General features: G+C 44.9%; 1 protein-coding gene and 1 long non-coding RNA gene across 5 annotated transcripts; one reads left to right on the top strand and one right to left on the bottom strand.

The window, feature by feature from the left end:
- Window positions 1-1,728: 1,728 nt before the first annotated feature.
- LOC109786582 (probable protein phosphatase 2C 12) lies at window positions 1,729-6,821 on the bottom strand. Of its 4 annotated transcripts, none has more exons than XM_020345164.4 (10): window positions 6,649-6,821; window positions 6,281-6,530; window positions 5,380-5,551; window positions 4,879-5,032; window positions 4,736-4,799; window positions 4,467-4,574; window positions 4,164-4,289; window positions 3,846-4,078; window positions 2,521-2,726; window positions 1,729-2,436 (listed from the first exon to the last, which is right to left on the bottom strand). In XM_020345164.4, the coding sequence occupies exons 2-9, from the start codon at window positions 6,503-6,505 to the stop codon at window positions 2,522-2,524; spliced, it is 1,287 nt and encodes a 428-aa protein (XP_020200753.1). In that variant the 5' UTR covers window positions 6,506-6,530; window positions 6,649-6,821; the 3' UTR covers window positions 1,729-2,436; window position 2,521. The 4 variants fall into 4 exon arrangements, with proteins under 4 accessions (XP_020200753.1, XP_020200763.1, XP_073352610.1 ...); XM_020345174.4 differs by having other exon boundaries at window positions 4,879-5,020; XM_073496509.1 differs by having other exon boundaries at window positions 4,879-5,020; window positions 6,281-6,521; window positions 6,649-6,819.
- A 2,995-nt stretch (window positions 6,822-9,816) lies between these two features.
- On the top strand, window positions 9,817-13,601 carry LOC120962894 (uncharacterized). Its single transcript, XR_005754188.2, has 2 exons — window positions 9,817-9,942; window positions 13,356-13,601. It is a non-coding gene; the product is annotated as an uncharacterized lncRNA (long non-coding RNA).
- The last annotated feature ends 2,990 nt before the right edge of the window (window positions 13,602-16,591 follow it).

The following is a 16,591-nucleotide window of genomic DNA, read 5'->3' as shown; positions in this document are numbered from 1 at the left end:
TCCTGTTAGCAGCAGGGTATTCTGAATTCCTGTGAGGCAACCGTGACCGACCGGGAGGTCGACGTCATAGCGCATGAGGTGGAGGCTAAGAAGACAGTGTCGGACCTTCGCGTTGAGAGGGAACAGTTGGAGTTGCTTCAGAGATGCTGCAGGCTCGGAAGATCGAGCTTGAAGGCCGTGAGGCAACCATCTCGTGCTGGGAGGCTGCCCATCAAGCCAATGTTGACGCTGCCGATGCTCGACTGAGGGAACATCGCGACAAGCAGGAGGCCCAGAACAAGAGGACCCTCGCGGATGCTCTTCTTAAGCAGAAGGAAGACGCCCGCTCCAAATATTAGTGGAAGCTGACCCTCCAAGAGACACGCTTCACGAAGAAAAGTAAGAACTTAGAGGCCAAATGCGTGGACCTGGAGAGACATTTGGGTTCCTTGAAGGGCTCTGTTAGTGAAGCGAGGTCTTTGGCGGGCATCAGCGAAAAGGCCTGGGATGAGGCCTTGCAGAAACTCCCGGATTGTCGGGCAGAGATGTCGCACCTCGAAACGCGTAAAGCCCAGCTGGTGGGCGACTTCGCAAAACGGAGTGAAGAAATGGATCAGCTTCGGGGGCAGCGCAAGATGCAGTGTGATGTCTTCAAGGAGGTCCGTGACCGTGTCTTCATGATTGCTGGGAAGCTAAGGATGGCCCTCTCGGAGTCTCATAACTTTCAAGCCAATGATGTAGGGAGCTACGCCTTGTTTCTCAAGGAATTCGTCCCAAGCTTAAAATAGCCAATTTATAGGAAAACACAACCGACCTAAGGAAAAGTCTGAAATGCCCATGAAACCTCCCAAGTCGACACACCCCTAACCGCACCTCTAGATGACTCGTGCGAGCGATGCAACGTGCGCACCTACTTGGGTCGCACGAATGAAACAACCCGACAAGGCACAATCGCATTGGGCGCTCAAAGGTGCCCGGGTCGGCCGAAGGAAATAGGCGCACAATCGCGAGCGAAACAGCGAACCACACCCCTAATCGCACCCGAACCAGCTCGTGCGAGTGACGCGGTGCACAAGACTATCTAGGTTCTGCAAACGGAACATGCCGACAAGGCACGCGCACGTGCACTGCCCGAGCAGATCAAACGGAACGGAACCGCCACGCCACCTAGGAAGAGACGGCGCGGAGGCACTCTTCGCCCTCCAAGGACTCCAGGAGGCGGGTATCCCAACATCCTTTAGAGAAGTAATATACGAGACACCAAAAAAATAATTCCTTGAAGGCCTCCAGGCGGGTACTCTAGCATTCGTTATATAGAAGCCGCCAAAAAATTGTTGGGTTCAACTGAACCCAACAACTATATGCTGCCCAACAACTATATGTTGGCTCCGCCCCTGGTGACCAGTATAACATGGTAGTTTAGCCCTTTCCTCAACTCCTTAGGCCCCCCTTTAACCACACTATACGACCAATTACAGAAGCAGAGTGCAGTGGGTTGCGGCATGAAAGAAACCAAACCCAATCTCATAAGGACCAGCATCCAAATTTGTGAGAGCGAAACTCCCTTATTGTTCAAATAGTTCTGTCATGTCTATTGTTCAATTTAATTCTGACCAGCATCCAAGATTTTTTTTTCCCTTCCTTTTTTGAGCTTTTTTTTTTTGCAGGGACTTTTTTGAGCACATTTAATATTCAGACCTTGAAGAACATACTTAGACCATATGTAATAGACCAATAAGCACCAAACAATAAGCACAAACTTAAGAATTATATTAAAATTTAATGACATCAAGTACAAAATCGAGGTAGAACTTCCACTATATGTAATACATATATGTTAAAAACTATAAGTACTGTGATATAACTATGGAATTGTGGTATCAATACAAAAAATATGTCAGTTTTGGGCCTCGTGGCTATGCACAGCGACGAATAAAAAACTGGGGTGCAAGGAAAATGGACATGTAAGAAGAATGAACAAGAGGAAAACCATCACATAAGAGATTGAGTCATTTATCAGAGTGACATGAGAAAAGCCTAGGCTCGAGCTAAAAATGACTCCATGACTGGTATTGACAAATGGACTGAGCCTGGGTTCCTGACAAGTGCTAACCGATGTCAAGGGCACTTATACACACCTTAAGGACACTGGTTGATTTGAACCTGGGATCCTTTCTTGTTTCTTCGCATAAATAGAGTGCACCTTCAACAAAATAAATGTGGTGCTTCACATGAATGATTCCACAAATTTTAATCATCTGCACTGACGTCCAATTTGATCTTCCAAGTTGAGATGAGTTAGAGAACAGTCCTTAAGTCTGTTTACCAGTGACTGATGGATGATCTTGACAAGTCTGCTTTATAAGTTAACACTGTTAGTAATATTAGCTTGTCTGACAAAGTATACAAAACCATTGAGGAAGGCTACTTGGGCAGGGTGGACTGTATATGGAGAATCTGGAAATAAGAAGTGAATGAAGATTCAGCATTTATTGTCCTAATGTGAAAATGATTCAAGCCCGTGATTAAAGATATTCATACTTCACAAATGCAGCTTCCCTTCCATTGCCACCTTTTTCACTTGGCAGGATGAACAAAGAAAAGGACCGCCCCAGGGGTCAACCCGTGAATGATGCTTCGGCATGTTGCCATGAACAGAGACACCCTCACCAGGTTTCATCTCCAATTGGCAGACTGCACAATCATGAAGCTTGAACATATTTCCGGCTGGATAGTTTACATTCAACCTGGAAACCAGTTAAAAGGGATAGACTGTATTTTAAGAAATTATTTGCATAGTACATATCCTAGTTAGAAATCTTAATAGCGGAAAATAGTCATCAAGTATATATGGTTTAAAATGAATAAGGAGAAAACAATTGTTCAATTTGGGGTAGATACATGAACTTAATACAAGGAAGAGATTCCTTGTTTCAGGAGAATAACCAAATAAGCTGACACGTTTTTTTTTCTCCAATGCGCAGGAGAGCGGCGCATCATTATATTAAGAAAGAAAGGAGTCTAATAAGACTCGTACAAGCCCAATAGGGCAGCGTTTAAATACACAGGATCACCGAGAAAGAAAGAAAGAAACTACTTTGATCACGACCCAAAACCACACAACCTATGGCCAAATCCCCCGCAGCACTTTGGTCCCAGCCATACACCACAAATGGGCCCCATCCCTAAGGTTCTGCATAATTAAACTAAGACTAGGAAGAGCCCCCTCAAAAACTCATCCATACCTATGCTTCCAAATCCACCAAGCTACCAACACGACTAAAGAATCGAAAGCCTTGCGGTGTTGTCGAACCGCTTGCTGCCTTGCTTGGCGCCACCAATCAGTAAACGCAAGATCATTTGGCCTTGGAGTGTGCTGTGTAACCCAACCAAGGACAGCACAGAGAACCAAACTTCTCTAGAGAACACGCATGTAGTGAGCAAGTGTTATATGGTTTCCTCCTGGTCATAGAGCACACATTTTTCAGGGTGGTCAAGACCTTGACGAGCCAATCGATCAGCAGTCCAACATCGATTTATAGAGGCCAGCTAAATGAAAAATTTGCAACGAGGTGGAGCCCAAGTTTGCCAAATTCCTTCCATGGCTCAAAATCAACAGCCCCTAAGAAGAAACGACGATAGGATGATCTGATCGTGAGCTCTCCTAAATAAGTTGACACATTCACCTACATCTATTGACAAATGAAAGTAACATGACAGGAATGCACTAACAAGTGTCAGTGATACCTAAGAGGACATCTCCGGGACATATATGATAACACTAATATAGTATACTGATGCATGTACCCAATATACTCTTCTAGGACAAACTTCGAAATTCTACAGTGTATTACAGTAATGCTAACCTTTGAGCAAGCATTGCGGACCCCTCTTCATATAGTTCCTCTACAACATCAGGTTCAAAACACCCATTGTCTGTCTGTTCTTCAGATAATTCATCTGAGGGCCTCCATCGGAATAATGCTTTGATGCCTCCTTTCCCATGCCTCTTCAATGGAGGGCTTAGCTTTTCTGGAGGTAATATGTCGACTACTATGCAGGTAGTATCATCTCGTAGTCCTTTTGAGCTCACAGCTTCCTACATAAGATAATGGCTTATAAGTGTACCAAGATATGCACTACGCCAGGAAAGGATACACCTGGGTTTAATAAAATTTCAGTACTTTAACAATTCGATTCGCAGCAGCTTCAGCTGGCAGCCCCCTGGTGTAGTTCAGGGCTTCTTGAAAGCGCAGTGCATCCCACACACCATCGCTAGCAATGACAAGCCGGCCTCCGGCATTGGATAGCTGCAATAAGTTTGGATGCATCAAATCTCAGATCTATTATGATCGCAAGAATGCGCTGTTTTAATCTAATAAATCATTGGTCTTTATATGGTATTATTGGTGTCATATATTACTTATAACATGACAGAATCTTTTCCACCAGTGGCTCTAATATAAAAAAGTCTGTTGATTTAACACCTTTACTTGCTTCACATGGGGGACAGGAACTATGTATTCTCCAACGTCGGTATCACCAATTGACCTTGACAAACACAATCCGCCTGGCCAACATCTTAGTGGACCGATCTGAATAATGATTGCAGAGGGAAAAAGTGAAATAAAAATAGTCACTGGAACTACATTTACAGTACGGTATATCCAAGGAAAGAAAAAATATATAATTAACAGCCTAGGAGACAGCTGTTAACTAGGTAACTGACAAACATACACAAATGAAAAGAACATACCCCAGCACCTCCAGCAATATTTATTCTCCCAACTTCACCACCACTTGCTGTTACACGCTCCACCCTGTAGTCATGGACCTTAGTTTAATCACAAAGCTAAGGATATTACATAAATACAACGAAGCCTGGATGCATGAACATACTCCTCCTCATTGACATCCAGGCGGTGATCAGCAGACAAGAAGTAAACTGAACCTTCAGCAGATTCTAGAATACAACGTGAATCACCAACTGATGCTACAGTGACAACCCATCCATCTATTATAACAAAAGTTACCGTGGTTCCTGAACGTGCAGCTGAAAACAATGTTGCAGTCAATTCACACTGCAGAGCAACAATACTGATGATACTATGCAATATAAGCAGCTAAAAATCATAAAGGTACCATCAATGCAGCAAACAGTAATATGTTTAGCTTTGCAAAGATCACCCAGACATTGATAACTATTTTTTTATCATGGATGATAAATATGTATAACTGATATCCTATTAAACAAATAGTACTTCTACATAAGAACATGTAATAAAGGGAAGATACATTTTCAAAGAGGGGGTAATGCTATAAACCTCCACATTATAATCATGCGTACATATATCATCCCTTGCAGTACTTAAAAGTGTAAATCTAATGAAAGAACAATACCTTTTGTTTGGAAGTCTTTATCTGTTTTAACAAAACCTGCAACTAGTGCCCTTGGCAATGCCGCTGTCCACTCCTCACTTGTAAGATTTGGAGGAATAGCAGCTAACACATTGTTTGGGAGATTCTCCCTAGTGTATACTGCAGCCGCAGGTCCGTTGTGGCCATCAACAATCTAGGAAGAAGCCAGAATAATAACTCAAGTCAGACTAGCAACCACTTCAGTTGGTGTACGCACAACTTTAAAAATAGATGACAGTATAGTGATAAACTCAGTGTAGAACTGCATTTTTACAGGAATAAATTCATTGTGACTTGGACTTGCCATTATTGAATGCCAAGGGATCTTGCTGAGTTCATATACAAAAATTAATAGGACTAAATAGATATTTTGAGAACTGCTGGAAGCCTAAAAGATCTAGCAAAGCTAGGGTGTCCGCTATGAATGTACCTAAACTCAATAACCTTCTGACTACCGAAATGACCAGACAAATAACAATGAAGGGCCAGTAAAATATTAGCTGACAAATGCCCCCATGTGCCTTGATGCAAACACACGGCAAAATAAGGCCTATGACATGGTCCTCTATGTAAAAGTCAAAATATTAGACTACAGCCAGCAAAAAAATTCATGGATCAAAACTTTCAAAGAGGTTGAGAAATGACGCCTTTTTTACATATTGACACTAACACATTCTAAGTTACAAAAGATGAAACAGCTACATGGTTCATCGACTTCAAAAGCATCACTGTGAGGCTGCGAGGTCTAGTTAGGCAGGCTTTATGCGAATTGGAGTATGTATGAACAACACTTTTATTTGACTTGTCTCAATGGGCTTATTGCAAAAACAAAAACATATCGGCAAATTAAGGAGAACCAAAACATTGAGGGCCGAAGCATTACCACAAACATCGAGATGGTGTCATCGCCGCCTGCATCGTCACCGGGGCCCTCGCCTGGAGTGCGGTGGCAATTGGCCACGAGAAGCGTGAAGTCCTCCCCTTTCTTGCTCTTGCTCGCCTCCCCAAACAGGATATCCGGCTTCTCCACCTTCTGGTTGCACAGCTCTCGCTTGAGGAGCACGGCCAGGGGTACACCTGATCCATCTACCTCGTTGTGCACCTCCATGGGCCTCTCCCACACACTGCAAATCCTTCAATTCCAAGAAAATGGACAGGAGATAGATCTATTAGAGGGCAAGAAATGCGAACAAGGAAACAGCTCCCAAATCGATTGAACAAATTCTTCTAGAGCATCACGGCGGAGATTACCTCTAGTGGATCTACCCGGAGATGTGGCCGAATTCGTTTTCCCCCTAGCCAGACCTAGATTTTGTGGTGTGTGTGTGTGGGGTGGGGGGGGGGTTGGAAATACGGAATGGATTAAGGGGTCGATCTGGAGGAGGCAGGAATTAGTTAAAGCCGTTACTGGAACCGCTGGACACGATGCAACCGCTGCCTGACAGCTAATATATATATACTCATATTTTATTTCGACCACATCATGTCTGTTTGATAACAAAGTATTTTCTAAGTATTTTGAGAATACTACAGTTTTTATGATTACCATAATTTTATTTAAAATGAGTTGTTTGCTTGCCTCTAACAATTGTGGTTTTAAAACTGTAGTATTCTGGGTCGTTACTGGGTCTTTGCTTGCTGGAGCGTACCATCGCACGACAAAGGTCAAGAATCCTCGTTCTCCGAGGGGGAGATGCCAATACCAGCTTCTTTCACCAAAGTGTGTGTCATAAACAGAGAAGGAACATGATGAATGCGGTTCGGCATGGTGACAAAGTAGCCACTGGGCAGGAGGAAATCGCAAGCGAGGTTGATGACTACTACTCCAATGTGTTTGGGGAGGCGCCAAAAAAAGAACACACTCTTGATTTGGACAAGATCCGTCTACCAACAAGAAACTTGGCTCATCTTGAAACCCCATTCTCCGAGGAGGAGGTGGAGAAGATAGTGAAATCTATGCCACTCGACAAAGCGTCGGGGCCAGATGGATTCACTGGCCGATTCTATGCCACGTGCTGGAGCATAATTCGTGAGGATTTCATGCGGGCATTGGGAGCTTTCTACCAAGCGGACATGAGAGGTTTGGCCGTGCTGAACAAAGCAATTGTGACTCTACTGCCAAAAAAGGATGGAGCCGTGGATAACGAGGACTATAGACCAGTTAGCTTGGTGCATGGGGTGATCAAAATCTTTGACAAAGTCTTGGCTGCTCGACTTGCCACTGAGCTACCACTTCTTGTGGGAAATCACCAAAGTGCGTTCGTCAAGGGACGATCAATTCATGATAACTTCATGCTTGTTCAATGCACTGCGCGACGTCTCCATGCCCTTCGGGAGCCGGCAGTTATGCTCAAATTGGATATCTCAAAAGCATTCGACTCGGTGCAATGGTCGTTCTTAGTGGAAGTGCTCGACGCTATGGGCTTTGGCGCTCGCTAGGTGGACTGGATCTGTGGGTTACTCTTGACATCGTCCACTCGAATCATGGTGAATGGAACACCAGGAAGGCCAATCTCGAACCAAACTGGGCTGAGGCAGGGCGACCCAATATCTCCTATGCTGTTTATCATGATCATGGAGCCATTGCATCACATGTTTGAGCTCGCGACTCCAAGGGGCATGCTTGCTCCTCTAGCAATATCTGGGATGAAACATCGGCTGTCAATGTTCGCCGATGATGTGGTTTTCTTCACCAAGCCGAATGAGCTAGACCTATGCACTTGTGCGCTGCTGCTAAAGACCTTTGGAGAGGCCTCGGGGCTCAAGATAAACCTTGCAAAAAGTGCAGCATTCCCGATTAGATGCTCAGCCGAAACGATGGATATGGTGGAGCGGACCTTTGGCTGCCCTAGCGGCTCCTTCCCTTGCAAGTATCTGGGGTTGCCCCTCACCCTAAGAAAGCAGTCCGCAGTGCAACTTTCATATCTTGTCGATCAGTTGGCTGGTGCGCTGCCGAAGTGGAAGGCAACCAAGATGCCCAAGAGTGGAAGGTTACTGCTGATCCAATCGGTTCTATGCGTAATGCCACTGCATGCAATGCTCGCACTCGATTTGCCAAAGAAAACAATCGCTGCTTTGAAGATTTGCCGTGGGTTTCTGTGGAGTGCCGACACAACTGCACATGGTGGAAGCTGCGCCGTAGCTTGGGAAAGAGTATGCTCGCCAAAGTGGGCGGGAGGACTTGGCATCCCAAATCTTCAGTGGCTAAACATCGCTCTGCAAGCGTGATGGCCGTGGTTGCAAAAGTTTGACAAGGAGCGACCCTGGGCAGAATTCCAAATCCAAGTTCCTAATGCTGCACGTCAACTAGTTCACTCTGCGGTGAAGCCAGTTGTGGGAAATGGCCAGAGCATCATGTTTTGGGAAGATAGATGGTTGGACGGGTACTGTGTCGCTGATATTGCTCCCAACATCTATGCCCGCGTGCGGCCCCGAATGAGGAAAACCTGCTCGGTTGCCAGGGCACTTCAAGATAATGCTTGGGCGAGGGACGTGGACCCTGAGGTAAACCCCGACACCTTGCATGAGTACCTCACATTGTGGACATGGGTTGCCGACATAACGCTGGATTAGACGAGGCAGGATGAAGTGGTTTGGTCCTGGGAGACGAGCGGCATATACACCACGCGTTCAGCTTACGCGGCAAAGTTTTAGGGAAGAGAGGTGGATCAAACGGCAGAATTCACATGGAAAGCTAGGGCTCTGCTACGCTGCCAATTCTTCGTGGTTGGCCCTGCAGAATAGATGCTGGACATCTGACTGCCTGGCAATGAGAGGCCTTGATCACCAAGACAATTGTCCGTTGTGCAACCATGAGGAGGAAAGCATTAATCACCTATTCATCCGATGTGTCTTTACCAGGCAGCTTTGGGCTGTGATCTTCCAGGCCATGGACAAGCCGTGTTGGGTGCCCACGATGAACGACACGCTCGTTGGTTGGTGCGCGACCCAAAACACTAACGAGACCCACAAGAGAGTGCTCAATACTTTTTGTGTTTTAGCCATGTGGGAGATTTGGAAGCATCGCAATGCAATTGTGTTCGAGGGTGCTTCTCCATCGGTGACCCATGTGCTCCGTCGCTTCACGGAGGAAGGCCGGAATTGGAAACAAGCGGGTCTACTTAAAGGCGATCTTACCGGCTTCTTTAACCGGGTGGAACGGCGGGCTAGCACGACAAGTTAGCTTATGAGAAAGTGGTAAGTAGGGTAGAGGTGGTAATGTTGTACATGTAAATACCATGTAACAACATTGTGGAGGGCTCTTTCACCCCTTTCCTTCTTAATATATATAGTACGCACACTCGTGCGTATTCGAGAAAAAAACTGTAGTATTTGCTAAACTATTGTTTTTTTTTGCATAAAAAAAGAACCCGATACCTCTTTTTAAAAAACAGAGCAGCCGAAAAGAAGTGATGGGACGTCGTTATCTTCTTCGGTCGATCTAAAACAGAGGCATCGCTCCCACGCCGCCGCCGCCGCCGCCTTTGGAGACATCTCCCTCTGCAGCCATGGGGAAGAAAAGAGACGAGGATGGAGAGACCAAAGGTGAGTAGACTGCCCGCCCTCCCTCGATTCACTCCTCCCACCTCTCCACACTGATCGCCGGCCCCTTCCTCCGCACGGCTATGCCTCTCCTAAGTATGCATGTCGCTCAGCTCTGCTCGAACTATTCGTCTAGACTGCTAGCTGGATCTCTATGCTTGTTAATTCAACTCCGCTCGAGTTGTTCGTCTAGTCTGCTAGCTGGGTCTCAATGCTTGTTAATTGAGGATTGCTCGAGCTATTCGTCTAGTCTGCTAGCATTTTTAATCCAGGACTTGTATACATGTCTTTACAATCAGATAGGATCATTGTTCGACCTTGTATAGAATATGTTTTTGCTGGTTGCTGGTTAGCTGAATATTTGCTTTGGATCAGTCCCTTTTTTAACCGATTGAATGGAGATTTACATGCACCTGTATAATAATGAAGACACATTTATCTGTTGTAAATGCAATGAACAAATTCTTGAACACAGATTGTTTCCTCTATTAGTATGATGTTGTTCACTGCCATTGTATCTGATAAGTCCAGTCATGAACTTGTATACGCAATGAACAAATGAGATACTACTGGAGATGCATTAACTGGTGGCAACTGTATGAGTTGTCCAGATAATGACATGATACTTTGTAGCACTTTATTGAAATAGGTACTTATGGTTTGACCACTATGTTGAAATCGCCCTTCTAGAGTACGGTTGCTTGCATTCGCCGAAAGGGTATATAAGAATATTGCGACTTGTTCTTCCACGGAGACAAGCCTCTCATCTTGTAGAAGTTGTCTCTCTCGGAAGCACTTAACCAAATTATGGAATACATATTTTTTCCATCCGAAAATCTCTTTTACATCTCAATTCATGACCCTCAAAACTTCTCTCTCGGAAGCACTTAACCAAATTATGGAATACATATTTTTCCATCCGGAAATCTCTTTTACATCTCAATTCATGACCCTCCAAAACTTCTCTCACATACTTATGCCCCGTAAGGATGGAAGTGTGAATACGTTGGCGATTGCTTGAACCTCTCTCGCCTTTGTGTACGACTTCGATGATGGCCAACTCATCATCTTCTCGGTGTTTATGCTTCAAAAAATTCCCCCACATTGATGGAGCAACTAGGAGGACTTACAGAGGATAGAGACGATGCAAATATCAAGTGAATGCGCCGAGTGTGGCCGTGCGATTCCAATCCTGGCATAGCTCTTCGTGCCTCTCGGCAGTGACACATATGACTGGCCAACTACGCCACGTGTTGGGTCGCCACCTCCACGCGTAGCTCCACTGTGCCTCGATGGTGACGTGAAGAACAGTCAGCAACTCCGTCTATGTGTAGCTTCACCACCAGGTGAGTCACAGGAGACGCCGTGCCATGGATGATCTTTTTTGTATACACAAGCCACCCGTTCAGTTGTTATGCACGCTGATGGTTAGGATATCCAGATAGCTAGCTACAAAAGCTCAATAGAATTAGTATTCAAACGGGCGGCCAACTGCATGTCCTTCCACTGCTAACGGCTAGGTAGCTGAGTGTTTGTACGCAATGGCTAGGCAACAATACTGTGTTTTGCGGCAACAACCAAACAGGTCACAGTAATCTTAATACTTCACGATACTTTGGTATATAAAAAATGTGGTATCTTCTACCCATTGACAAAAATATTGTGGTTTTTAATACTTCGGTTTTTCTGATATTTTGCTACCAAACATAGCATATTAAAACTACTAGTCAGACAGGCACCAACCACACATACACAATCATACACGCCACAAGCTAGCATGTCCAGGAAAATTTCTTCAACATCTCAGGCTGTGATCACGCACTACTGTTTCCCGACGGGCACTAACCAAGCAGGTCCGTTTATCGAGCTGTCAAATTAAATGTTCTAGGTCACTGGCAAGGTTTGTTCCTTATCTAATATCCATTTTAAAGTTCTTGAATATACAGATGTGTGTGGCAGGTTTAGAAAAAAATTGCTATGGTACAAATAGCATTCCCTGCCATGGCGAGGGTGTGGTTCAGAGATCTCAGAGTTTTAGAGAATTACAGAGAGATTCAGAGAGAACAAGGAAGTTGGCTTGGGGAAAAGAAGATACAGTCAAGGGGATAAGATGACTACAGTCATTACAATTCATCGATGCCCTTCCACAAGGCACAACAAGACTAAATACTCTACAGTACGGGCTGGCACAGTCCGGTCTGTCCACACGCAGCCCAACAGCCCGTTGTGTTTTTGCACTCCCCTCTCCTTGTAATCAACTTGTCCTCAAGTTGTCGTTAGTTCAGATAGCACACTCGTCCATTCCCAAGTCGCCATCGTCGTCGGTAATCCGCTCGACACAACCTTGAACTGCTTCCTCGTGCGTCCTCCAAAGCGTACTAGCCAAGACTCAAGGACCTGACACGGTTTGGCCATGGCAGGCACACTTGAGCATACAGCGATGTTGATGTAGGTGTCTGCTCCTCAGGTGTTGCGGCTGGTTTCAGTAAGGAAACATGCACAACCGAGTGAATTTTACTTGACGCCGGAAGTTGTAGACGGTAGGCAACCTCTCCAATTCTTTCGAGCACTTGATAAGGGTCAAAATATTTGAAACCCAACTGTGATTAGTGCGCCTTGCTACAGACTGCTACATATAAGGTTGGAGTTTCAAAAACACCCAATCGCCCGCTTCAAAAACTTTGTCAGAATGTTGCTTGCCCTCTTGAGTCTTCATCTGTTGTTGTGCCCATAGGAGGTGTTCACGTATAGCAGTGGTCATAGCATTGCGCTCTGCTAGCCAAGTAATCAGATCATTCGATGTTGAAGATTGCAGGTTAACAATGCCAAAGTGCCTCGGTTGGTAGTCATATAACACCTGAAAAGGTTTTTTTTAAGCGGAGTGGTAATTAGTATTGTACCAGTACTCAGCTTGAGATAGCCAGTAGGCCCATTTTTTGGGAGCTGAATGAACCATGCAACACATAAAAGTCTCCAGGCACTGATTTAAGTTCGCAAATAGTCCATAAGTTTTAGGATGGTTTGTTGTACGCATGTTCATCTTTGTGTCAGTCAACCTGCAAAGTTCTTGCCAGACAGTACTTGTAAATAGTGGGTCTCGATCTGTGACCAAGACTTGAGGAAGGCCATGGAGTTTGTATACATGATCTAGGTAAGTCTGAGCCACTATTAAGGCAGTAAATGGGTGGGACATGGGAATGAAGTGCCCATATTTTGAAAATTTGTCCACAATGATTGAATAGTGTCATAGTTCTTAATTTTAGGCAGGCCACTCATGAAGTCCATAGTAATCATATTCCATAATTCTATACAAATAGGCAGATGACTTAATAAGCCAGGTTTCTTGATATGCTCCACGTTTTCTTGTTGACAGACTGTACAGTCCTTGACATATTGTTGTATGCCTTGTTTCATAGCCGGCCAAGCGAAAAGGGCCTTAATCCTTCGATAAGTGGCTTGAAAACCTGAGTGGCCACCAACTGCACTAGAATGAAGAGACATCCGAACTTTATGCATGCACTCCTCAAACTGGTGTGCATACTCATCTGCAGAACCAGTTTGCTACAATGTGAAGAATGTATCCATGTGTCTAGAGTACTTCTGTCGACTGAATTTTGCAAACACTACAACACACAATTTAGGCCAACTCTCGATATTGTGTATAGCCTCGTATGTTTGGAGCTAGAGCGTTGCATTGCCAGCGAAGTGCATAGTGGCGACCCAGAGATTTAGCTGAACGAAATACATGCGAAAATACTTCTCACACTGACGTTTCCGCCACCGTGGGTTGCCACCATCAAATTTGGGAAAATCAGAACGAGGAATGTGAGTATTGGTGATGTCTACTGTGCAACTTTATTCTTGTAGACTCGTGTTGGGCCTCCAAGCGCAGAGTTTTTGTAGGACAGTAGCAATTTTTCCTCAAGTGGATGACCTAAGGTTTATCAATCCGTGAGAGGCGTAGGATGAAGATGGTCTCTCTCAAACAACCCTACAACCAAATACAAGAGATCTCTTGTGTCCCCAACACACCCAATACAATGGCAAATTGTATAGGTGCACTAGTTCGGCGAAGAGATGGTGATAAAAGTGTAATATGGATGGTAGAAATATAATTTTATAATCTGAATAAATAAAAACAGCAAGGTAGCAAATAGTAAACAGGCACAAAAGCGGTATTGCAATGCTTGAAAATGAGGCCTAGGGTTCGTACTTTCGCTAGTGCAATCTCTCAACTGTGCTAATATAATTGGATCATATAACCATCCCTGAAACTGCGATGAAGAATCACTCCAAAGTTCCTATCTAGCGGAGAACATAAGAATAAATTGTTTGTAGGGTACGAAACCACCTCAAAGCTATTCTTTCCGTTCGATCTATTCAAGAGTTCGTACTAAAATAACATAAAGCTATTATTTTCGTTCGATCTATCCTAGATGTTGTGGTTTTGTCACGGCAGATGTCCTAGAGAAAGGACTTAGTCGTGGAGCCATCGCTACGGGTTAGCTTAAAGGGGTTAAAGCGGACAAGGGACGCAAGAGAGTTTTATACTAGTTCAGCCCCTTACGATGAAGGTAAAAGCCTACGTCTAGTTGTGATGGAATTGATGGGGTTTCGATGACCATGGAGCGAATACGCTTTGCCTGAGTCTCGAGTTGTTGTCTGTTGTCCCTGAACCGCCGCCGGGTCATCCCCTTATATACATGGGTTGACGTCCGCCGGTTTACAGAATCCCGAGGCCGGCTCATAATCGTGTCCGGCTCGGTCTTTGCTACTTCTATCTTACAACATAAGTTTACATATCAATGCCGGTTTATGTCTACAGGCCTTAAACCGGCTTTGGGCCCTGGGCCTTCATGAAGCATCACCGTCTGTCTTCATGGACTTCAGATACAGATGAACTACTTATGGGGTTAACCCGGCCTCTCCTGGCCGGTTTACGCCCAGTGGTAATATCCCCAACATTAGGCCCCAGATTGATTTGAACTGGTTCATGTCAATCCTCAATACTTAAGAAAATTTCTTCTTCAACACCTTCACATAATCTTGTAAACCGCCGTGACATCATCTTCTAGGATCATGGTAAACCGCCGTGACGTACCTGTCATTAACGAGCCTCCGACAATCGAGGCGACAGCTCTGCATCATATCCAAAATTTAGGCTCCTCGATTTTCGCGCCTGACGCTTATCCTTCTACCCTTATAAATAGGGCCAGGGGGTCTTTCCATTTTCCCCCCTCGTGCCTCTTCACCTCGTCCTCTTCCTTACACTGCCCGACCTTTGGAGCTCCGCCGCCACCGTCGACCTTCGCTTCTGCCTCAACTCCGGCCGCTGCATCACCCTGAACGCACCAGAGAAACGTGGTGCCTCTCTGCTCTTCCATCAGCATCGGTAAGCCTTCTTTCCTTCCGTCATAGATCCGTCATTAGGGTTTCAGTGTTCATCGGTGTTCGTCGTTGTGCAATAGCTCTTTGATTCAAACCTTGATATTTATCCTGTATAGCGATAGTCGTAGCCCTTCTTTTCCATCCATGCATCTCGTTTAAATAGAAAATCCCATCTGAACTTTCATCAACTACTTCGGTACCAATATTTAGGTCTGAATATATTTTCATTTTCTGATATGCGGTAGATCCAAAATTATAATGCCAACTTGTGAAACCTGTTTTTTCCTTCACTTATACATCTTTAATACCAGATTGGGCGGTTTAACTTCATTTACAAAATGATGACCCAGTAGATACCATTAGTCCCCTGTTGAACCGCCAATGCTTTCATCATTGTACTGTTTCCATTGTCAGACTCCGCTTTACGAATAACCAATTCCGGTTTATCAATATGCTTGTATCCTTAAACTGCTGTATAGTTGTCCACTGTAAATCTTAAACCGGCAATAATCATGTTTCAGACTTCTATTGCCATGGCCAAGCAAGTCTATGAGTGCAATTGGGCTCCTTCTCGAGTAATCGAAGAACAGTTAAATAATCTTGTTAAAACAGGCGCTTTAGCCAAGAAAGATGTCATCCACTGGAGGGTCCCTGGCCCAGAAAATCCTCCTACACCCAAGGATGGAGAGGTAGTCGTGTTTGTTGATCATCTCGGACGAGGTTTTAGCCCTCCCGGTTCAAAAAATTTCCGAGATGTACTAGCCAATTTTCAGCTGCGCCCTCAAGACATCGGTCCCAACTCTGTTACCAACATCTGCCACTTCCAAGTATTCTGTGAGGTTTATCTGCAAGAGGAACCTACAGTCGAACTGTTTAGGGATTTCTTTCACTTAAACCGTCGCACCGAGTTTTCAGATGGACCCAATACGGAACTGGGCGGAATGGCGGTTCAGAATAGGAAAGAAGTCACCTTCCCTCATCCCAAACTCCACAGTCACCCCAAAGAGTGGAACCAAACTTAGTTTTACTGCATGGATACCTCTCCATCTGACGAAAACCCCCTGCCGGGTTACCGCCCTGAACGCCTGAGCAACACACACCCTTTTCCTCAGAGGTTGACTGCAAGAGAAAGGGCCAACTATGCTCCTCAATTATCAAAGCTCAGAGCCTTCACGGCGAACGGTTTGACAGGAGTTGACCTTGCTCGTTGTTGGATAAGCTGGAATATTCTGCCCTTAAGCCGGCGCTCCGGTTTGATGTGTGA

This window comes from Aegilops tauschii, chromosome 4 (genome assembly GCF_002575655.3).
Source record: "Aegilops tauschii subsp. strangulata cultivar AL8/78 chromosome 4, Aet v6.0, whole genome shotgun sequence".
Taxonomy (NCBI): domain Eukaryota; kingdom Viridiplantae; phylum Streptophyta; class Magnoliopsida; order Poales; family Poaceae; genus Aegilops; species Aegilops tauschii.
Note: the sequence above shows the minus strand (reverse complement) of the source record. Positions and strands in the feature narration are given on the sequence as shown.